This window comes from Poromitra crassiceps (assembly GCF_964638095.1).
Source record: "Poromitra crassiceps genome assembly, chromosome: 2".
Taxonomy (NCBI): Eukaryota; Metazoa; Chordata; class Actinopteri; order Beryciformes; family Melamphaidae; genus Poromitra; species Poromitra crassiceps.
The window spans coordinates 20,401,319-20,425,505 of NC_139624.1; the positions used below are offsets into that span (position 1 = coordinate 20,401,319).

The 24,187-nt window shown below is 43.4% G+C and overlaps 1 protein-coding gene across 6 annotated transcripts in view; it reads left to right on the forward strand.

The window, feature by feature from the left end:
• Positions 1-311: 311 nt before the first annotated feature.
• lrp6 (low density lipoprotein receptor-related protein 6) overlaps positions 312-24,187 on the forward strand; it is a gene marked incomplete at its 3' end in the record, with an annotated part of 105,042 nt that continues 81,166 nt past the window's right edge. For all 6 annotated transcript variants that reach the window (XM_083650532.1, XM_083650533.1, XM_083650534.1 and 3 more), the window contains exons 1-2: positions 312-415; positions 3,045-3,444. In XM_083650532.1, the coding sequence (XP_083506658.1) occupies positions 358-415; positions 3,045-3,444 (458 nt within the window). In that variant the 5' untranslated portion in view covers positions 312-357. The remainder of the gene's footprint in view (positions 416-3,044; positions 3,445-24,187) is intronic.

Consider the following 24,187-nt stretch of genomic DNA (forward strand, 5'->3'; position numbering starts at 1 on the left):
AACAATAGACAACATTAGACACCACCACAACAACAATAGACAACATTAGAAACCACCACAACAATAGACAACATTATAGAGCCGAGCAGCAAGGGGGAGGTGCGGGAGGGGGCAGTTTCCTCCCAGCGGAAGGAGACGGATCTCAGGTCTGCAGGCAGGACAATGTGAGAGAGTTGAACCGACGCAGCTAGCTAGCGAGCCAGGATGGAAGTGAGAATAATTTAAACCACATTATTTTGTAGCCAAAGTATTGTTGGAAATAAACCCACCATTCTGCAGCATAAAGAGGAGCCAGGCAGCAGCGATGGGGATCCTGCGTTGAAGAGAAGCGGCAGGGCCAAGAGAGAAGGGAGAAAGATGGGTGCCGCGCTGCTACGGACTCTGTTGTTGTGTAGTTTTTGTTTTCTCATACGAGGTGAGTTTTGATCGGCCTTTCGCTCTGTTTTTCGTTGTGTGTAAAGTTTGTTTATTGTCCCTAAATATGCAAACCGTGCTTTAGAGGCGGGGAAATCGCTTGCCTGAGCAATCGTAGGGCCAAGGCCCACTCACGGGTTTGATTTCTCTTCAGTAGCAAGCTAACATTAGCCAGCCAGCTATGCGTGCGTCTATCTCCAGTCTATTTGCTGGAGCAGAGAATGAAGCCACAGAACGCTACGGTAGCATGTTAGCTGGCAAAACCTCACTAGAGACTTTATACTGAGACGTTATAACGTTGGTTTCTTGTTAGCTGCTCTCTGTGTCCCATATTTTCTGAAGCAGAAGAAGAAGTACAACATGGTTGATATTTTAGCTCACGTTAGCAGCCAGCGTTAGTTTACTCGTGATTTTGTAAACAGCCTAAACTGATTGATCAGTGGGAATGCTAGATTCAGGGAAAGCCAGTCAGCACTGTGATCACGTTAGCAGTCATTCACCTGGCTGATCAAACTGGTCAGCTAGCTGTGTTTAGTTTGATTATATAGCATTCACTTATTTGGACTTAACAAACGATATGCTCATCCTTAATTTAGACACATCATGCAGACATCATCAAATTAGTGCCTAAATCCATTGACCAAGCTAGGCCAGTTAACTTAACGCTACTTAGTAACGTAGTAACGTTAACGTTACCTGGTCAGTCGGGGTATTTTGTGTGTGATGCTAACGCTGGCTAGCGAGCTCATTTCGAAGTTTACTTTCGGCATTAGGCCCAGTTTTTCCACACGGTTTATGTGCTGCTCGAAGGGAATTAAGTTACTTTATCATTCTGTCTGAGGTGTCTTCTTAGCTTGGCCCCAAATGGCGTTTTCTTCCCAAATCAAGTCTGCTGTTTGTTTGCAAAATGGAGATACTGGGCACCGTTAGTTTATTGAAATGTTTTTGTTGGCGTTTGAACTTCAAATGTTCTGGTTGTATTTGATGTATCATTGGCTGGCTATGATGTTCTGAAGACAAGAATAGACTGAGAGGAAATCACTATTTGTCTAACTTCCAACTGTCAGCCATCTGAAGAAGACACAGCAAACAAGGTTTAGAAGCAAAGCAATATAGCTAATAGCTTTCATCACTTAAGGGTGTTTTAAAATGTGAAATTGTTTACTGTACATGTTTGATACTGTTAAAGCCATTTTGTCACATCTACAACTATGACAAAGCCGTGTTTATGCAGAATTGCAGTGTGATATTAATCATTTGTTGTGAACAGTTTAGAGCAGTCAGCTCCATCTGGGAGCCATATTGGGGCCACAAGTAAGGGAAAGCAGTGGAGTGGTCTAATTTAGATTGGGTTTTCTTCGAAAATGACTGGGGACTGCTGTGGATCAGCCAGCCAAGAAACTATTGAATGGGGAGCTGGATGTTTTCCATCATTGGTTAACATTCAAGTGAGTTTCTTGAACTTGTTCAGTGAAATTTGGAAGTTGTTTTTAGAAAACTAGTTTTTATTACACACGTGTAGCCTCAACTGCTTACAGCTGAAGTATCTGACTTTACCTGTGTCACTCTGACTGTTCGTTTTTAGCTGAACCTTTCAACTTTAATATAAGCCATGTGCCGGGTTCCAGATTTTTCACATCATTTCAACAACTAAATAATCAATGATTCTGTTTATGCCTTCTTTCATCAGTCAGTTAGTTTTCTATTCAAGGGGGGAAGTTAGCATGAGCCAACAGCCAAATGTTGTTAAATGTTTGGCTACGACTGGTAAGTTTGTCTACTTTGGCAAATAACTGTCCTTTGGAAGCTTCTTCAGCTTCTCTGGCCAGAGGGCAAAAAAGTTAGACCTTCCCTACTGCAGTACTGGGCAATGTTTAGACACACTTTGCTTAGATTCTTGGCTTATCAATTTCATGGAAAATTAATAAAGATAAGAACATTTTCTCATTGTTCAGCTTACAAGTTTGAAAAAGTCCACAAATTGTGAATGATTTTCAGATTTTGAGACTTTATTATGAAGCTCTCATGGTTGAGTATTGTGACACATCTCTATTGAATATAAGCTGCTGCTTAATAATTGAAAAAAAAAAAAAAAAAAAAATACATTTACAATGGCCATGAAGTGTCCCAAAAAGCAAATTGTCTTATATTTATGCTTGGCAGAGCTGGGTAAGTTTGGAAGAACTTCAATACAAGCTTTTGATCTTCCGTGAATGTATAAATATTTGGAGAAGGAAATTCCCCCCTCAGTGGAAAAAAAACATGCAGTCGGTCGGAGACATGGGGCTCGGGGTGACCTTACTAGTGATCCGGTGGCATGTAGTGGTAGATGTGTCAAATTGGGGTTAGATGTGGTGCCAGGATCCAGCTGAGGTAGCATGAGTCCCAGTCTGCTTCTCACCTCCTGTGCATTTCATCAATGCATCATGTTAGCAGGACTTAACTCCTCAAACCACCTCAAAAGCCAGATATATATTGGTTAAAAGCTGGAAAAATGTTTTAGGGCTTAGTTACGTTAAGTTCTCATCTAAAAAGCGGTTTGTCGAGGTTTGAAGCGGGTCTAAAACGGAGCAGCATCCTTTTCTACAGTTGGATCACCGGTTTTGAATTGTGTGCTTTGTCTCCTCCAGGAGTGCCGCTCCTCTTGTATGCAAACAGGCGGGACCTGCGGCTGGTGGATGCGGCGCACGGGAAGGCCAACGCCACGGTGGTGGTGGGCGGGCTCGAGGACGCGGCGGCCGTGGACTACGTCTACTCCCAGGGGCTCATCTACTGGAGCGACGTGAGCGAGGAGGCGATCAAACGCACGGTTTACAACCAGTCGGGGACCAGCGGGGTCCAAACGGTGGTGGTCTCGGGACTGGCCTCCCCGGACGGACTGGCGTGCGACTGGCTAGGTAGCAAACTTTACTGGACGGACTCGGAAACCAATCGGATCGAGGTGGCCGAGCTGGACGGATCGTTGCGAAAGGTTCTGTTTTGGCAAGAGCTCGACCAGCCGAGGGCGATAGCCTTGGATCCAGGAAGAGGGTGAGTACCTGGCTTTGTTAGCAGGAGGTAACGGAGGGGTGGTGTTTCTGACTGCTTTGTGAGGGTCACCTTTGTTTGCAGCGCTATCCTCGCCTGGATTGGGTTGCAGGGCTGCTGAGTCTTTCCTAGAACAGGCCGGCCGGCATCCACCAAATTCCCCAGCAACATGAACAAGAGTGTCAGTGTTGTGCGCGTTTTTTTCCCCCTGCTGTTCTGTGGAAGGGGGCGGCGAGCCGAGGAATGTCTTGTATCAGCTCGAGATAGAGGGGCATCTGCCTCCTCCTCAGCCAGTGAGCGAGCAGACAGAGCAGATAGAGGAGCATCTGCCTCCTCCTCAGCCAGTGAGCGAGCAGCCAGCACCCAGAGGTGATGCTGCTCTGATGGAGGCAGCCAGCACCCAGAGGTTATGCTGCACTGATGGAGACAGTGTCGCAAATGCAACAAATATTTTGGGGACAAGGCTCTGACCATTCCACATATGACCACAGACATACGCTACCATTTTGAGAATGTACATCACGCTGGCAGCCTTGCACAAAGGCTAACTTAAAGCTTACTGCCGGGGGCTCCTCCAGTCGTGGCTTGTATTGTCCACTAGTCATTTAGGGAGACTGCTGTTAGTGTGTGTCTGTGTCATGCCTTTTAACCTTATGGCTTTGAATTTAAGGATGGCTTGCAGTGCATTCTCTTACTCTTAAGTGAATGAAGTCTAAGTGCTATTTTTTCTCTCTGACAGCCTCAAAGCTGAACACGTTCAGGGGTGCAAACTTGTCACCTTTCGCAGAAATTCGCCGTTTTGAATCCAAAATAGGTCATTTGTGTGATTCGTGCAGATCCGTTGAGTTGTTGAAATAAGGGGGGGGGGGGGGGGGGGGGTGCCGGCCGCTGACTTCTGAGTTGTCAAAAACAGATTCACGCTGGTCATCAGTGTGTGCTCTGATGACTGAGTGTGTGTGTGTGTGTGCCACAGCGCACTGTCAATCTCTCCCCCCACATCATCATGCACACACAGAAAGACGGGGAGATACCAAAAGAAAACGTTTCCAATGGCTTCTGTGTGCGTTATACTTGTGCAGAATCGTTTTATTTTGAAAATATCCGACTGGGATGTCGTATTGTTATCATCGCTAACACAGGAGAGCAGCCGGTCAGTGGGTCTGCGTTGCTGCTTCGTTAGCTGGTTTAGCTCGCTGGCATGACCATACGGACCAGACTCCAAAACAGATGGAACTAAAATGTGTCAGACAATGGTTCTGTACGCGGGAGACAAGGCTACAGCTGCAGCAGACAATAGTTCTGGCTGCATGGCATGACAATAGGCTCGTTTGAGATGAGCGAATTCTGCGCAGATTCGACCAGCGCCTTGCTTGCCCCGTTGCATGATGGTTAGAAAAGTTGTCCGACTTGCTCCGACGGCGTGAGCCACGGGACTCTCGTGAGAGCGAGGCGGGCGCAGAGGATGATGAGAAACGCATCAAGCTGAGCTCCCATTGGTTCAACACGTGCATCACAAACCAACAGTGAAGTGTAGAAACTTCAATTTTATATCTATTCCAAGCTGTCGCTCCATATTTTACATAAATACCACCTGTAATGCCTACATTAACAATAAAATAAGTAATCTGAAGGGCTGGGTCAGTTGAGCAGTGAGTGTGGGTGGCGCTAATGCATGTTTTAATTTGTTTACAAACCGCTGTTAAACAAAACTGTAGAAGAAGAAAAGCAGCAGTGAGTGTGCAGTCGGGGGTGTTCGACTTGTAGATGCTTCACCTGACCTCCTAACGTTAGTTAGTGTGTAATGTTAGCAATGCTACGTTAGCTAGCATTCTGCGAACTAAGACTATCAAGCAGATTCTGTTACGTTACCCAACATGGAATTCAAGATCGCTAAAATGTGTTGTTGACAATCTGCGTATGCTGTCTGTTAGCTAATGTTAAACCATCTAAGAGCAGGTTTGGGTTTGCCTATATGGTTTCAACTTAAACAGCAGTAGAGCAACATTAGCTGTGTGGATGGATACCCAACACCCAGGATCTGCTCGGTGATTTTCACTTTTAAAGCATTTAGTGACATATCCCACTGTGCACGCTATGTCACTAACAGTAACGTGAACGTTCACAATCACGAACCTGTCGGTTCGGTTTTCAAATCCATAAACAGAACTGTTATTTTTGCAAAGCAAAATAAAGAACACTAATGTGTTGGGGGAACCATCATGAGATGGATATGCTCATGCTTCTCTTGTCTGCTATCACAGAATACCAGAAACTGTGATGGAATGGCACCAATAGCATCCACATGTAGCATTGTAGCATTCACCCGCTGGTTACATTTTCAACATCTAGCTGGGCAGTGGGCACTGTGGGCAGTAAAGTGTAATTTATCGTCACACGTGAAACTCCTCGCCCTGCTGTGCGTAGGGCTATGTCTTGTCGGCATGTCTGCTGGTGCGCAGCTCACGTCACAAATGTGACGCACCTGACGCGAAGAGCGCAAGTATACTATAATGCAGATGGGGAGATATGGAGATATATGCACTACATTCTCTCATTGCGTTAACTTCTAGTCATTGAAATCATAGCGAAATCAGTCAAATCACACAATTGTGTTGGAGTATGTTATGTTATGTTATGTTATGTATGTATGTACTGTATGTCCAGGTCAACAATGTCAACTCGAGGCTATGTTGAAGCATGTTTTTTGCTTTAAGGGATAGGTGTGTAACTTATGAATGTAACAGTTGTCATTGTCAAATGAAAACAAATGAATGAGGCAAATTAATGGAAAACAGGAAAGACACTAATGCTACTTTATGTCTTTGTGCTGGAAGAATAGCGACCTCTTCCTGTTTTGTGCCGTAAAGTAGCGACTCTTTGTGCCGTAAAACAAAACGGCAGATTTCCGCTATAAACTGCCAAGTAGAGACGTGATTTCTCAGTGCTGGCTTGGCTTCAGGTTGGCTTTGATGACTCCCCTTGGAGTTGAAAGGAACAGCAGCACATTGGTGCTGGAGATGAGAGGGCTAAGGAGGTGACCCAAGTGGGTAACATGAGTTGTGTTGCAGCCAACAGGCTGGGGGGTGAGAGGGCTAAAGCAGGTGACCCAAGTGGGTAACATGAGTTGTGTTGCAGCCAACAGGCTGGGGGGGGTGAGAGGGCTAAAGCAGGTGACCCAAGTGGGTAACATGAGTTGTGTTGCAGCCAACAGGCTGGGGGGGGTGAGAGGGCTAAAGCAGGTGACCCAAGTGGGTAACATGAGTTGTGTTGCAGCCAACAGGCTGGGGGGGGTGAGAGGGCTAAAGCAGGTGACCCAAGTGGGTAACATGAGTTGTGTTGCAGCCAACAGGCTGGGGGGTGAGAGGGCTAAAGCAGGTGACCCAAGTGGGTAACATGAGTGTGTTGCAGCCAACAGGCTGGGGGGTGAGAGGGCTAAAGCAGGTGACCCAAGTGGGTAACATGAGTTGTGTTGCAGCCAACAGGCTGGGGGGTGAGAGGGCTAAAGCAGGTGACCCAAGTGGGTAACATGAGTTGTGTTGCAGCCAACAGGCTGGGGGGTGAGAGGGCTAAAGCAGGTGACCCAAGTGGGTAACATGAGTTGTGTTGCAGCCAACAGGCTGGGGGGGTGAGAGGGCTAAAGCAGGTGACCCAAGTGGGTAACATGAGTGTGTTGCAGCCAACAGGCTGGGGGGTGAGAGGGCTAAAGCAGGTGACCCAAGTGGGTAACATGAGTGTGGGAGGCAGACAAAGGCTGGACAGGTAAGCAGATACCAGTATATGGTCGGTCACACGCAGACAGAGCTCTCCATGCTCTCCCAGAACAACCTTTCCAACCACCAGTGCCATACAATGGCCCCAACTGCTGGAACCAGTTTTCCCCATAAGGGAGAACAACTTTGGCAGACCTACTGGCAAATAAACTCTTTGATCAACTTACAGTTTTGCATAGGAAGGTTGGCAACAGGTTTCACTTTTGTGTGTCCAGTTATAAGTGAACCAGAGAAAAATGTGGTAGTTGTAGAAAGCTGTAGAGGTGGAACATTATCTCACTTTATCTAAACATAGTATTTGCCTTGGCTGGAAAAAATGTGGCTGAGGCTGTCCCCTCAGCCCCATGTAGTTACGTCAAGGCGTTCTTGAGATAAGCTTGAAAATGGCGTTCGTGGGCCCTCACAGTGACCTTAACCTTTGTCCTTTGCCCACCAAAATCGAATTAGTTCATCCTTGAGTCCAAATCGACGTTTGAGCCAAATTGGAATGAATTCTGTCAAGGCGTTCCTGAGATATGGCATTGAAGAGCTTGGAAATGGGGTTTGTGAGGTCACAGTGACCTTGAACTTTGACCTTGAATGACCAACATCTAATCAGTTCATCCTTGAGTCCAAGTGGAGGTTTGAGGCAAATTTGATGAAGTTCCGTCAAAGCGTTCCTCAGATATCGCGTTAACGAACGTCGGACGGACACCCCGAATCCATAATGCCTCCGGCCTGGCTATCGCCGGCGGAGGCATAATAAAGTCATTCATTCATTATCAGATGCAGCCAAAGTAAAGAAGAAAGAAAAAGGAAAAACATTGGGGCAAGCTGCTGGGGCAAGCTGCTGGGGCAAGCTGCTGGGGCAAGCTGCTGGGGCAAGCTGCTGGGGCAAGCTGCTGGGGCGGGCATATTGGGAGGATAACAGCGATAGGTCCTCTGACAGATCAGAAGCTTATTAAGCTTATTATTAAGGAGTAGAGCTGGGTATTGGTTCAAATTTCAAGAATCGATTCGATTCCGATTCACAAGGTTGCGAATCGATTAATTTCGATTCGGATTCGATCGATTTCAATATGTTTCAAAATGTTTTTTGATCTGTACCCTGAATTAAATGTCCAGTTATGTAACACAGGGGTTCCCAACCAGCCAAGTAGATACACGGGGAAAAAAAGTTGCAGACCCGTTGTCAATTTTAATGGTTTTAGTTACACATATATTTACTCACCAGGTGGTGACAAAGGGTAAATAACAGCCTTTTCATCTGTCAATAAAGACACTTTCACAATTATGCACAGTGATTTGATTTCAGCCTATATAATTTCTAAAAGTAGATATTAATGATCAAACATTTCCATTCATGTAGCCTACAGTATTTATGTTTTTGTTTCAACTACAAACATAAATAAACGTCAACTTGAAACTATGTTTCAACTACCACACACAGCATAATATTTTAGCCTGTTTATTATTTATTATTTTTTAATTTTTTTATTAAAAAAAAAATCGATCTCTATGAATCGATAATCGAGGATTAAAATAAAAATCGATTAAAAATCGGAGAATCGATTTTTTTGAACCCAGCCCTATTAAGGAGTCTATTTAACAAGCAACTTTCAATATTCTTCCGATCGAATTTATGGATCACAGAGGCAGCATCGCTTTCTCAAAGCTGTTTCCCACCGCAGCTGAATATGGCCAGGTGGTGCACGGCACGCTGATCAGTCTGTCCATTCCGGTAACGTTACAATGCTGCAAATAGCTTTTATTTATAATGATCAGCTATCAGGTATAGTCAGTGCACTGCAAAAAATAAAAACAAAGAAAGTACACTGCAAAAAAAAGTAAGTTTTTGTTTTTGTTTTTAAGACCCCGTTTCGACCAATCGATTGGTCGGCGCTGGGGTCGATTTCTGGTCGACCGGGATAATCTTTGGTCGAGGGCGGCCCTCCTCCACACACTGCTCTCTCTCTGATGAGGCCTGAAGCTGTCACACCGTGGCAGAGCAGCACTAAATGCGACACTCATCCAGTCCACACACACACTGCACACACACACTGACTGCACGCACACACACACACACTGCTGGCCAAGACCGAACAAAGCTGTAATTACACCGTCGTACAAATAGCTTAGCCAGCTTCCCATTGAATCAGCCTGCCAGCCCTGCAGAACGGCCCCCCACTGAGCGCGCCTGCTTATCCGCACGCGCACGTGTGTGTGTGTGTGCGCGCGTGTGTGCGCGTGTGTGCGCGTGTGTGTGCTCGTGCGTGTGCGTGTGTGTGTGTGTGTGTGTGTGTGTGTGTGTGTGTGTGTAAGTGCGCGCGCGTGTGTGTGTGTAAATGTGTGGACATCTTTCAGAACATCTAAACACATCCTCTGTCTCATTAGCATGACTGCTATTTAAAGTGGGCTCTTTCATTTACGCATGAAATGGTAAATGAACTGCATATGTTCACATTCTTTTCCCCCCTTTCCTTCTTGCTTGTTTAGTTTAGACATATTGCTTGCGTGCATTTTCACAAAGCCCCATTGTTGCTTCAGCAGCTGTTTTCTGTCATTGGTTTTTCTTCTTCTTTCCAGCAGTTACTGTGATTCAGTTAATATGCCAGTGTGTAAGGTACTGGAGTATAGTGTAGTGATTCAGTTAATATGCCAGTGTAAGATACTGGAGTATAGTGTAGTGATTCAGTTAATATGCCAGTGTGTAAGGTACTGGAGTATAGTGTAGTGATTCAGTTACTATGCCAGTGTAAGATACTGGAGTATAGTGTAGTGATTCAGTTACTATGCCAGTGTAAGATACCAGAGTATAGTGTAGTGATTCAGTTAATATGCCAGTGTAAGATACCAGACTATAGTGTAGTGATTCAGTTACTATGCCAGTGTAAGATACCAGACTATAGTGTAGTGATTCAGTTACTATGACAGTGTAAGATACCAGAGTATAGTGTAGTGATTCAGTTACTATGCCAGTGTAAGATACTGGAGTATAGTGTAGTGATTCAGTTACTATGCCAGTGTAAGATACCAGAGTATAGTGTAGTGATTCAGTTAATATGCCAGTGTAAGATACCAGAGTATAGTGTAGTGATTCAGTTACTATGCCAGTGTAAGATACCAGAGTATAGTGTAGTGATTCAGTTACTATGCCAGTGTAAGATACCAGAGTATAGTGTAGTGATTCAGTTACTATGCCAGTGTAAGATACCAGACTATAGTGTAGTGATTCAGTTACTATGACAGTGTAAGATACCAGAGTATAGTGTAGTGATTCAGTTACTATGCCAGTGTAAGATACCAGACTATAGTGTAGTGATTCAGTTACTATGACAGTGTAAGATACCAGAGTATAGTGTAGTGATTCAGTTACTATGCCAGTGTAAGATACCAGACTATAGTGTAGTGATTCAGTTACTATGACAGTGTAAGATACCAGAGTATAGTGTAGTGATTCAGTTACTATGCCAGTGTAAGGTACTGGAGTATAGTGTAGTGATTCAGTTACTATGCCAGTGTAAGATACTGGAGTATAGTGTAGTGATTCAGTTACTATGCCAGTGTAAGATACTGGAGTATAGTGTAGTGATTCAGTTACTATGACAGTGTAAGATACCAGAGTATAGTGTAGTGATTCAGTTACTATGCCAGTGTAAGATACCAGACTATAGTGTAGTGATTCAGTTACTATGACAGTGTAAGATACCAGAGTATAGTGTAGTGATTCAGTTACTATGCCAGTGTAAGATACCAGAGTATAGTGTAGTGATTCAGTTACTATGACAGTGTAAGATACCAGAGTATAGTGTAGTGATTCAGTTACTATGCCAGTGTAAGATACCAGAGTATAGTGTAGTGATTCAGTTACTATGCCAGTGTAAGATACCAGAGTATAGTGTAGTGATTCAGTTACTATGCCAGTGTAAGATACCAGACTATAGTGTAGTGATTCAGTTACTATGACAGTGTAAGATACCAGAGTATAGTGTAGTGATTCAGTTACTATGCCAGTGTAAGATACCAGACTATAGTGTAGTGATTCAGTTACTATGACAGTGTAAGATACCAGAGTATAGTGTAGTGATTCAGTTACTATGCCAGTGTAAGATACCAGACTATAGTGTAGTGATTCAGTTACTATGACAGTGTAAGATACCAGAGTATAGTGTAGTGATTCAGTTACTATGCCAGTGTAAGGTACTGGAGTATAGTGTAGTGATTCAGTTACTATGCCAGTGTAAGATACTGGAGTATAGTGTAGTGATTCAGTTACTATGCCAGTGTAAGATACTGGAGTATAGTGTAGTGATTCAGTTACTATGACAGTGTAAGATACCAGAGTATAGTGTAGTGATTCAGTTACTATGCCAGTGTAAGATACCAGACTATAGTGTAGTGATTCAGTTACTATGACAGTGTAAGATACCAGAGTATAGTGTAGTGATTCAGTTACTATGCCAGTGTAAGGTACTGGAGTATAGTGTAGTGATTCAGTTACTATGCCAGTGTAAGATACTGGAGTATAGTGTAGTGATTCAGTTACTATGCCAGTGTAAGATACCAGAGTATAGTGTAGTGATTCAGTTACTATGCCAGTGTAAGATACCAGACTATAGTGTAGTGATTCAGTTACTATGACAGTGTAAGATACCAGAGTATAGTGTAGTGATTCAGTTACTATGCCAGTGTAAGGTACTGGAGTATAGTGTAGTGATTCAGTTACTATGCCAGTGTAAGATACTGGAGTATAGTGTAGTGATTCAGTTACTATGCCAGTGTAAGATACTGGAGTATAGTGTAGTGATTCAGTTACTATGCCAGTGTAAGATACCAGAGTATAGTGTAGTGATTCAGTTACTATGCCAGTGTAAGATACCAGACTACAGTGTAGTGATTCAGTTACTATGACAGTGTAAGATACCAGAGTATAGTGTAGTGATTCAGTTACTATGCCAGTGTAAGATACCAGAGTATAGTGTAGTGATTCAGTTACTATGCCAGTGTAAGATACTGGAGTATAGTGTAGTGATTCAGTTACTATGCCAGTGTAAGATACTGGAGTATAGTGTAGTGATTCAGTTACTATGCCAGTGTAAGATACTGGAGTATAGTGTAGTGATTCAGTTACTATGCCAGTGTAAGATACCAGAGTATAGTGTAGTGATTCAGTTACTATGCCAGTGTAAGATACTGGAGTATAGTGTAGTGATTCAGTTACTATGACAGTGTAAGATACCAGAGTATAGTGTAGTGATTCAGTTACTATGCCAGTGTAAGATACTGGAGTATAGTGTAGTGATTCAGTTACTATGCCAGTGTAAGATACTGGAGTATAGTGTAGTGATTCAGTTACTATGCCAGTGTAAGATACTGGAGTATAGTGTAGTGATTCAGTTACTATGACAGTGTAAGGTACTGGAGTATAGTGTAGTGATTCAGTTACTATGACAGTGTAAGGTACTGGAGTATAGTGTAGTGATTCAGTTACTATGCCAGTGTAAGATACTGGAGTATAGTGTAGTGATTCAGTTACTATGACAGTGTAAGATACCAGAGTATAGTGTAGTGATTCAGTTACTATGCCAGTGTAAGATACCAGAGTATAGTGTAGTGATTCAGTTACTATGCCAGTGTAAGATACTGGAGTATAGTGTAGTGATTCAGTTACTATGACAGTGTAAGATACCAGAGTATAGTGTAGTGATTCAGTTACTATGCCAGTGTAAGATACCAGAGTATAGTGTAGTGATTCAGTTACTATGCCAGTGTAAGGTACTGGAGTATAGTGTAGTGATTCAGTTACTATGCCAGTGTAAGATACCAGAGTGTAGTGTAGTGATTCAGTTACTATGCCAGTGTAAGATACTGGAGTATAGTGTAGTGATTCAGTTACTATGCCAGTGTAAGGTACTGGAGTAGAGTGTAGTGATTCAGTTACTATGACAGTGTAAGGTATAGGGATGGGCGCGAGTACTCGGGTACTCGAGCACTCGTTCATAACGTCAGTAGTCGAGTAACGTTTCTGCTGTTCGGGTACTCGCCCCACTCCCCCCCCTTTAAAAATGGTCTAGAAGATCTACGCACGCATCGTCATGTGGATCTGGCAGCATGAACTGCACGGGCGTCAAGTCAGCCAGAATGTACAAGAACATCGTCCGCTTTGTTGCTTTCAAAATAAAACGCTTATGTAACGTAACCTTATTTATTTTGAGTAATGCGTTACAGCCACAGTTTCACGCCATATAACATCACGAGTATTTTGATACAAGGTTTGCTGCTTCATTCGTTGAAATACCTTTTCTCCTCCAACGTGCATCAATAAGCTATTTACTTTTGTTTAAGTAACATTATTTTGAAAGTTTTAACCAGAAGTTTTCCAGCTCATCCCGAAAATGGTGGCTGAAGATATGCTCCCGAAGGAGACGCACACTTCTTCATAGCGCACGCCCGATAAAACTCATTCAAAACTTTGCAGTAACGCTAGTTTACTGACTACACTGTCGTTTCCCATAACGGTAGTCACAAGAAATGTGGAGAAAGAATCACTTTTTGGGAGACAATCGCTTCATGGTGATCACTATTTAGCTGCAGCTGTAACGTTAATCACACTGGGCACTGTGGGCAGTTTTCACTTTTTGGCAGAACACCGGACCTTGTAATCCGTGGATTTACGTTAGTGTAACAGTGATCATAAAGCAAAAGGGATGATACTACACAATAACCTGACATTGCTGGACAATGGACATGTAGGCTATTGGAAATGCATTCGCTTGTTTCACAACTTGTCTGCTCCAAAGCGCTAATGCCATCCATCCAACCATCGGAGATACTGTTTGAGGTAGGCTTTAGATGTTCGCTTAGCGTCACCTAATATCACAGTCAGAGGGACTGACTGTGATATTGACAAAAAATGCTCCAGGTAGCGCTTTTTCCATGCAAAAATGCAAACGTTATGTGTGAACAGCCCCATATACAGCAAATTACCCCTGCTCAGTCATTACCATAGTAATCACACAGACCCCCCCCCCCCGCGCGCGAGTGCTCGAGCACTCGTTCATAATATAAGGAGAGTACTCGAGTATTTAAATTGCTTAAAATGCCCATCCCTAGTAAGGTACCAGAGTATAGTGTAGTGATTCAGTTACTATGCCAGTGTAAGGTACTGGAGTATAGTGTAGTGATTCAGTTACTATGCCAGTGTAAGATACCAGAGTATAGTGTAGTGATTCAGTTACTATGCCAGTGTAAGGTACTGGAGTATAGTGTAGTGATTCAGTTACTATGACAGTGTAAGGTACCAGAGTATAGTGTAGTGATTCAGTTACTATGTCAGTGTAAGATACTGGAGTATAGTGTAGTGATTCAGTTACTATGCCAGTGTAAGGTACTGGAGTATAGTGTAGTGATTCAGTTACTATGCCAGTGTAAGGTACTGGAGTATAGTGTAGTGATTCAGTTACTATGCCAGTGTAAGATACTGGAGTATAGTGTAGTGATTCAGTTACTATGCCAGTGTAAGATACTGGAGTATAGTGTAGTGATTCAGTTACTATGCCAGTGTAATATACTGGAGTATAGTGTAGTGATTCAGTTACTATGCCAGTGTAAGATACTGGAGTAGAGTGTAGTGATTCAGTTACTATGACAGTGTAAGGTACTGGAGTAGAGTGTAGTGATTCAGTTACTATGACAGTGTAAGATACTGGAGTATAGTGTAGTGATTCAGTTACTATGCCAGTGTAAGATACTGGAGTAGAGTGTAGTGATTCAGTTACTATGCCAGTGTAAGGTACTGGAGTATAGTGTAGTGATTCAGTTACTATGCCAGTGTAAGATACTGGAGTATAGTGTAGTGATTCAGTTACTATGCCAGTGTAAGATACTGGAGTATAGTGTAGTGATTCAGTTACTATGCCAGTGTAAGGTACTGGAGTATAGTGTAGTGATTCAGTTACTATGCCAGTGTAAGATACTGGAGTATAGTGTAGTGATTCAGTTACTATGCCAGTGTAAGATACTGGAGTATAGTGTAGTGATTCAGTTACTATGCCAGTGTAAATTGTACATTAGATTGAGATTACACCGGAGTAGAGTGTAACCTCTCCTCTTAAAGTTCCAGTCTGTAACGTGTTTCTTTACACCACGCATTGTAACCTCTCCTCCTAAAGTTCCAGTCTGTAACGTGTTTCTCTTTCTTCTTTGTTCAAGACTTGCCAATGGGAGCTATTGGAGGTTTTTATTAGGGATGCACCGATCGATCGGCACGTGACCGGAAATGGCCGATTTTCACGTGATCGGCCTCGATCGGTGATCTGCGCCGGTCACTCTAAAATGCCGATTCTGTGAGCCGATTTTCAAGTGACGTGCGCGCACCCAAAAGCAGCGAGACAGAGATGGATGAGTTGCAGCCAAAACAAAAGCTGCCACTACACATCGTCGGTGTGGAGCCGCGGAGGGGCCGGGTAGGTTGGAGTCCACTCCAGTCTGAGCGGCTCGCTTCACCTCACCAGCTCTTCCCCGACCAGCGTCCACTTCACCGCTGCCTGCTGCTGCTGCTATCTGTCAGTCAGGACTCACGTTGTAACGTGGATACAGCCAGGAGAGGACTTGTGTTTCGTATTGCGAATAGAACGACGAACATAATAATAAAACGCATCGGACCAGTGTGCGAGATGATTTTTTTTCGAATGGCAGATTAAAAAAATGCGCTCTGTGTGTAAACTACGATATTCAAATGTAGTCAACTCAAACTCATTTCCTCATCTAGGCTACTCAATAACAGACAAATCCACAACTGTAGAGTGGGCATGGCTTTGAAGGTCTCTGGGCTCCAGAGCTATAGGCTATAAACTCCTTGTCCATGGATAACATTTTGACGTTTATTTATTTTATTTTATTAGTTTATTTGGTAGGGACATATACAAAAAAACATTAAACCCCATAGGGGAAGATATGCTTTGTAACAGATTTAGCCATAGGCTACTTTCCATCTGAAGCCCCTGTTCTGTTGCACCTTTTTTCTTTTGGAAAAGTAAATGCATGATAGCTGTGGGATATACTGGAATTAATTGTTTTATATTAGGGGTGCCGCAAAATAATCGATTAATCGATTAGTCGTCGACACACTCACTAGTCGGAGTGAAAATTACTAATCGACAATTATTTTACTATTTTATTTTTATTTTTTGCGTCTTTCACCGTCAGTCATCCATGCGCTAGTAGAATTCCCAGGGTCACTGAAGGCAACTGCCCCTCCGCCCCCCTCCCCGCACACGGAGGACAGGAGTTGAGAAATACACAAAGGAGGAGCAACAATGGCCACGCGACAGAAAACTAGCAAAGTTTGGCAATACTTTGATGAAGAAAGAGACAACAAGGTTGTGTGTCGGCTATGTTCTCTCAAGCTTGCATATAACCACTCTACCACTGCAATGAGGACCCACCTTCAGAACAAGCATCTCGACGTAAACTTGCGTGGAGGAGATGATGCGGATAGTAGCAGGCAGACCAGTATCACAGCTTTTACTGCAGAACCCCGCAGACGATGTGACCCTCGCCGGTCCGAAACGATCACACAACTCCTCGCTGAGATGACTGCCCGCGATATGCTACCACTGTGCTTTGTCGAGGGCGAAGGCTTTCGCAAGTTGATGAACTTTGTCGAGCCCGCATACACCGTGCCGGGGCGCACCTTGATAACATCCAGAGTGGAGGTGAGCCATGGCAAAATGACTGAGTACATTAAACAGCAGTTAGAGGAGGCACAGTGTGTGGCAATAACGTCAGACATCTGGACGTCCATTGCAACAGAAGCATACGTGACAATAACCTGTCATTTCATCAACGAACGTGGACAGCTCTGTAGCTGTGTTCTACAAACCCGCCCCATGGAGGACAGGCATAGCGGTGAAAATCTGGCAGCACACCTGCGAGAAGCAGTCAGTGACTGGAAACTGGAAGAGAAAGTCGTTGCCTGTGTGCGCGATAATGCAAATAAATACATGTAATAATTGCATGTTGAATGTTTTGACATAGATTAAATTATGGTCAATTTAGATGGCGTCCTGATTATTATTATTATTATTTTTTTTTATTATTAATTTAAATTTTTTAATTTTTTTTTTTTTTTTTTTAATTTTTAAATTTTTTTTTTTTTGCTTATAGACTAATCGACTAATCGTCTTCAGAATTTAAGGGTAATCGACAGGAAAACTAATCGATAAAGGCATCCCTATTTTATATTCATTGTATTTACACAAAAAAGAAAAGCTCTGTCCAGTAACCTGGAACACTTTTATTTTGAGATGTTTTTGAGTGAGATCGTCCTACCTCATGCAAATGATAAGAAATGTGACATGAATGTTAATTTTCTATTAAAGCAAAGTAAAAAAATAACCCGCCAGTTATTGTTCTTAGGAAAAAAATCGGAATCGGCAAAAAACGGTATCGGCAAGTCAGACTATTCAAAAATCGGAAATCGGAATCGGCCAACAAAATCGCAATCGGTGCATCCCTAGTTTTTATTTTCAGCTTATCAGGCATTGGTAGTTATTACACCAGCAGATTAAAGCCAAGATATTTAGGCAGGGATACACATGTTTCTGTATACCTGGCTATCTGCATGCGTATGGCTGTTTGAGCTGGCTTTGCCATACCTTTTGTCCAGACGTGTCAATGCCTCAGCCCCTCAGTGTATCGTGTGTGTGTGTGTGTGTGTGTGTGTGTGTGTGTGTGTGTGGGTGGGTGGAAGGGGGGTTGTTGGCTGTGCTGTTTTAATGGGCCTCAGTGGGTGTCTGGTTCACACATGTGCCACGTGTTTGATCCCCTCTGTGGAAGGTTCGCAGCTACAACCTGCCCTCCCTGCATGGGGCTGGATTTACTTACTCAAGCTTTGCTTCAACATTAACACCCGATACACACACACACACGCACACACGCGCACACACACACACACACACACACACACACACACACAGCGAGACCGAGGGGCAGCAGGGGCGATGATGGACACATAAGCAGCCCCTTTTACACAGCCTGTGTAAGCTGCGATCGCTGTGGCGTCATCATTAAGCCACGCCTCCTGTTTAAATGGCATGTCATTTTGTTTTGCGTCAGTGGAGGTATCAGTATCAGCCCCGAATCGACGGTCTGTTTAAAAGAGTGACCCGGGAAGACGGGAATCTCAGCTCATTCATAAAAAAATGACAGAGGGATTGAGGGGAAACCAGCTCCAGATAGAAGTTCTACTCTCAGAAATCCATGAACCAAAGCATATGAAGACAGCAGTGGAGTCAAAGGGATGGAGGGGGGGGGGGTGGGAAACGCTGTTGCAGTCTCGCCTGGTGTGCGTTCCCTTACGAAAAACAACTAACCTTATAGTATTCTTGTGCATTTATACTAAGCCTACTGAATAGCCTATAATATCCCAACAAATCCATAACTCCCTATTGATAGTATTCTGTTACATCACCACACGGCCATTTTGGTAGGAAAACAACAGGTGATTGTGATCAATGAACAGGTGATTACAATCAAGTGACACTTACAGCCAACGGGCTGTGTGTATTGTAGCGCCATGTTGGTAGGAAAAAGGCTTGTGACATCATCGGAATACTACGAATAGGAATATTAGAATAGATTTGACGGAGGACGGCCAGGAGGAATGATCAGTGCCTACAGTTTATGAGTAAGTAGGTTATAGTAATGCAGACATAATAAGCATTATGACCTGTCAAAGGACCTGGCTATCGCTGGTTTTCTCCCAATACGTCCGCAGCAGCTTCCCCAAGTTGTCATGTTCTTTTCTTTGTACTAGTGTGCATCTGATGAATCTTCTGTGATGATGAGTCGTGGGCTAGGTGAGGATCTTCCCTCTGTTCTGTCAGTCTCTCTAAACCAGAGGTTCTCAAATGTTTTTCAGCCAAGGACCCCTTACAAGATAGAAAATATACCGGGGACCCCCTCATTCTGATTTGTGATTTTGGGCTAAGCTTAATTGTTTCCACGGTAACGTGCTTGACTTTTAATTTGATAGGTTTGTTATTAGAATGTAATCCATGAACCATTTTAGATTTAAAGCATAAACTATTTTCGTTGAACTATGAAGATTTTGCTTTTTTTTTTTTTTTTTTTTTTTATTACATTACATTTACATTACGTCATTTAGCAGACACTTTTGTTTTATCCAAAGCGACTTACAATATCACAATTTGTCAACAGTACAGAAAACCACTATGCAACACAATCAATGACAGCCAAGATATTTTGATAGACTAGCACCATGTAGGAAGTAGTTTGAGAAGGAATAAGTAACATGTAGCATTTTATAAAAAAAAAAGAAAAAAACGAAAAAAAGAAAAAAAAACTTTTTTTTTTTTTTTTTACTTGAAAACTTTTCGCGGACCCCCTGGCAAAGTGCCCCATTTGAGAACCACTGCTCTAAACCATACACAGTATTGGTCGGGGCGCCTGCGCGGGGCGGAAGGGAACTGGTGGGCATAGCGTGATCCTCCCACGTGCTACGTCCTGCCGGTGAAGCTGCCCGCTGTCAGTTGGAATGAAGCGGTTGGCAACTGCGCATTTGGGGAGACAAATTGGGAGGGGGGGGGGATGAGGGGGTATTTTTATTTTCCTTGGCCGCATGGTAGGCTACTGTACAGCTGTTCACATCTCCGTGGCAACGATAGAACGCCACGCCTCTTTTCCCTGGGATCTCTGTGTAAAAGAGAGAGAGTGAGAGATGTGTGTTTTCTGTTTGCCTCTGTCTCGTCACGGCTCATTGTCACGCAGGAGAAGCTGTCACATGACGCGCGGTTATGGTCGCTTCTAATTAGTCTTTTTTTACAGGCTATTTGTTTGACAATTTACACATTGTTTACAAAAAGGTCTGTCGTCACTTTCATAGCATCTTCAACCACACAGACAGTGCATGTGTAACAAATGCATGTGTAACATGGGTGTGTTCAACCTAAATGGAAAGAAACGGTGTGCACTTTTCTCCTATATTTTCTGCGTTGAACGTCATTGTTCCCCCGTGCGTTTCAACGCACCACCGTTGCGTTTAAATAAACGTCTTGCCACGTGTTGTCGGGGTAACGTTATGCACTGTACGAGGAGATCATCACAGAGTTAACGTCCGCCCTCTCTCGTGCTCTCATTTGAGCACTTCAAGCGTGTGGCACTAGCATGGCATAGCTTTGCAGTTACAGAGCTCCCCGCCAGAGGGGGCGCTGCAGCAGCCCCCTAAGCGAGAAAGAGTCACTCATTATGAATAGGATTTGTTCCTCCATATATTTGATGGCGTGCGTTTTGTCAGAAAGAGCCACGTGTAGATCGTCCCAACAGTGCATTTAGTTTGGGATACAGAGCTCTTAAACCGGTTTCCAAATCCAGTGTGGAACGCCGTGCTGGAGCAGCTTCAGCTGGGCTGATGAACGCATCAGGTAGCAAACACAATGCAGCTCTTGTGGTGAGGAGATGCTGTCTCTGCCAGGCATTCACTTACAGCTTGTTGTTGTCGCCGGGGCCACATTGTTAGCAGAGTTTCAAAGCCCTGAATGTCTCAAACCAGACAAATAGGAAATCTTCACTTTAAGTCACCGGCGAAAATACAATTATGCATCCTGTAAATCTGTTAATGATTTTTTTCTTCGATTCAATATTTTAATTTACTCTTGAGAGTATATTTTTTAATAGCAGGCCACTTTATATTTGATTCATTTTCTAGTCCTGTCACTTTCTTTTTGATGTTGGTGTGACTATTTGAAACCTTCATGCTGCTCATGCATGATTGACTCATATATGACTAATCATTGGCATGGTTAGTCATGGCCAACAATGTGTTCATTGTGTCATTGTGACTGTTTGGAGTGAAAGCCGAGCGTTGAGTGTATGTAGGACTCTACAGAGAGAGGCTGTAGGCTTCTTGCTTCAGGGGCAAGCTAAGCTATCACTCAGGGCTCGTGTCTCGAATTGCATGGGATTAACGTGTTGAGGCCACCAACATTGTTTTAGTTTTGTTGGTGTCATTTTCCCGTTTTGAAAGCGTGAGTTTGGAAGCTTTAGTTTGATACTTCGACCTTGTTCTTCCATTTCTAGGTGCAGTGCTTTGACGTCGGTCACCAAACCCTTGAGTCATGATGAATGGAGGGGATACGTCTAATCTCTCTTCATCCTGGACAGTTGACTCATTTCACCCAAGTTGTTAAAGACATTTGTGACATTTTCACATGTAAATTCTGCTACTTGCTATCGGCATATAACACAATTCAACCAATAGCTAGTTCTACATGGCTCTTCTAAACAGCCAGTGTCTGGTCAGTGTTGAAGTGATGCATTTGATCTTTCCACTTTGTTTGGAATCAATAGGAGAACTGGGTAGTTAGTTAGCTTGAGCCATCGTCCCAATGTCTGCTCCCTCCATACACATAGCTGCAAAGAGTCAGATTTCACAGTACTGGACAGACCGTTTGATTGACAGGTGATTTCACAGTACTGGACAGACTGTTTGATTGACAGGTGATTTCACAGTACTGGACAGACTGTTTGATTGACAGGTGATTTCACATTACTGGACAGACCGTTTGATTGACAGGTGATTTCACAGTACTGGACAGACCGTTTGATTGACAGGTGATTTCACAGTACTGGACAGGCTGTTTGATTGACAGGTGATTTCACAGTACTGAACAGACCATTTGATTGACAGGTGATTTCACAGTACTGGACAGACCGTTTGATTGACAGGTGATTTCACAGTATTGGACAGACCGTTTGATTGACAGGTGATTTCACAGTACTGAACAGACCATTTGATTGACAGGTGATTTCACAGTACTGGACAGACCGTTTGATTGACAGGTGATTTCACAGTATTGGACAGACCGTTTGATTGACAGGTCATTTCACAGTACTGAACAGACCGTTTGATTGACAGGTGATTTCACTGTACTGGACAGACTGTTTGATTGACAGGTGATTTCACAGTATTGGACAGACCGTTTGATTGACAGGTGATTTCACAGTACTGGACAGACCGTTTGATTGACAGGTGATTTCACAGTGATTGACAGGTGATTTCACAGTACTGGACAGACCGTTTGATTGACAGGTGATTTCACAGTACTGGACAGACCGTTTGATTGACAGGTGATTTCACAGTACTGGACAGACCGTTTGATTGACAGGTGATTTCACAGTACTGGACAGACCGTTTGATTGACAGGTGATTTCACAGTACTGGACAGGCTGTTTGATTGACAGGTGATTTCACAGTACTGGAGAGACTGTTTGATTGACAGGTGATTTCACAGTATTGGACAGACCGTTTGATTGACAGGTGATTTCACAGTACTGGACAGGCTGTTTGATTGACAGGTGATTTCACAGTACTGGACAGGCTGTTTGATTGACAGGTGATTTCACAGTACTGGACAGACCGTTTGATTGACAGGTGATTTCACAGTACTGGACAGACTGTTTGATTGACAGGTGATTTCACAGTACTGGACAGACCGTTTGATTGACAGGTGATTTCACAGTACTGGACAGACCGTTTGATTGACAGGTGATTTCACAGTATTGGACAGACCGTTTGATTGACAGGTGATTTCACAGTATTGGACAGGCTGTTTGATTGACAGGTGATTTCACAGTACTGGACAGTAGGGATGCCACGGTGTGGACATTTTCCCACCAGGTAACAAACACGTGACAACACCGGCGTTACCGGTAACAAGGTAAAGGTAAAAAAAAAAAGAAGCTCTATAATAGTGCTGCACGATTAATCCAATCGTAATCGCGATGTCAGCATGTGCGATTACATAACCGCAAAAGTGTGCGATTATTATTATTTTTTCACGTCTTTTTGAGTGTGTGTGTGTGTGTATGAGAGCCTCCTCTAAGGGACCGTTCGTTATTTAGGGAAGGGTCCACTGGAGGAAAATAGTGGAGGGTAATTTTGTTTTAAATTTAGTCTGAGGGAGGGTACACTCTCTTTAATTTGAGTCCAGGGGAGGGGTATACAATGTTGATTCGATAAAAATATATAAACTTTTTTTGCGTGTGTAATGTTTGCTTTTCGGACTTCAACAACTACTGAGTTTCTTCATTTACACCCCTCCTGTCCAAACTGTTTGGTATGTCCCGGTGCATTGTTTCTCTTTGGCGGTCCTATCTGTCAATCTTTGTGCTTGGCCTATCCAGACAGTGGGCGTGTACAGTATCTGGCGAATCGGTGGCGCTTTTCTGGTGATAATATGGAAGTACAATAACCCACTGGAACAAAGTCGAGCAAACAAACAGACATGGCATCACAAAATATATATGGGCTCTATGCGCAGATAAGTCGTCGGAAGTCACAGTAGAACCGAGTTACGGCTCACTCATCTCCTAAATTACGTTAAGTCTACAAGGGGTATTTATACCACCAGGATGACATATATGTTTCACATAGGGTTGTGTTTTTACGCACAATAATAGAACCGGCAAACTTTTTTTCCATCAGTCATTGACCGCTATTTAAACACAAATATTGATATGCACAGACTGAAGATTGTTTCACAAGCGAAAATAGCATTATGTAGCAACCGGAGGAGGCGGTCGCTCTGATTGGTGACAGTTCTAAGCAGCGCAAAGGATTATGGGAGTTCCATGTTCTTGTGGGAAGCTGTTACTGTACAGTTAAAAACGTGGTTTAGTGATGTTGTGCTCATGTTTTGATTGCATTACGTGGTATGGCAATGTTTGTGTGGCCAGGATATGTTTAGTTTTACTATCAATGTAGCCACCATGACTGAGACTGTTAGTGTGTTCGATCACCTCTGGCCGGAGTTTCTGCAAATGTTAGGTTAAAAGTAAGATATCTGTGTCGGTCTGCATTCTTCCACGCAAGCTCGCCACAATATTGTTTGGGGAGGGTCAATTATATTTTTCAAATCGCTTCGGGAGGGTGAAGGAAAAATATATTTTGATCAGGGAAGGGGCACAGCTTTTTA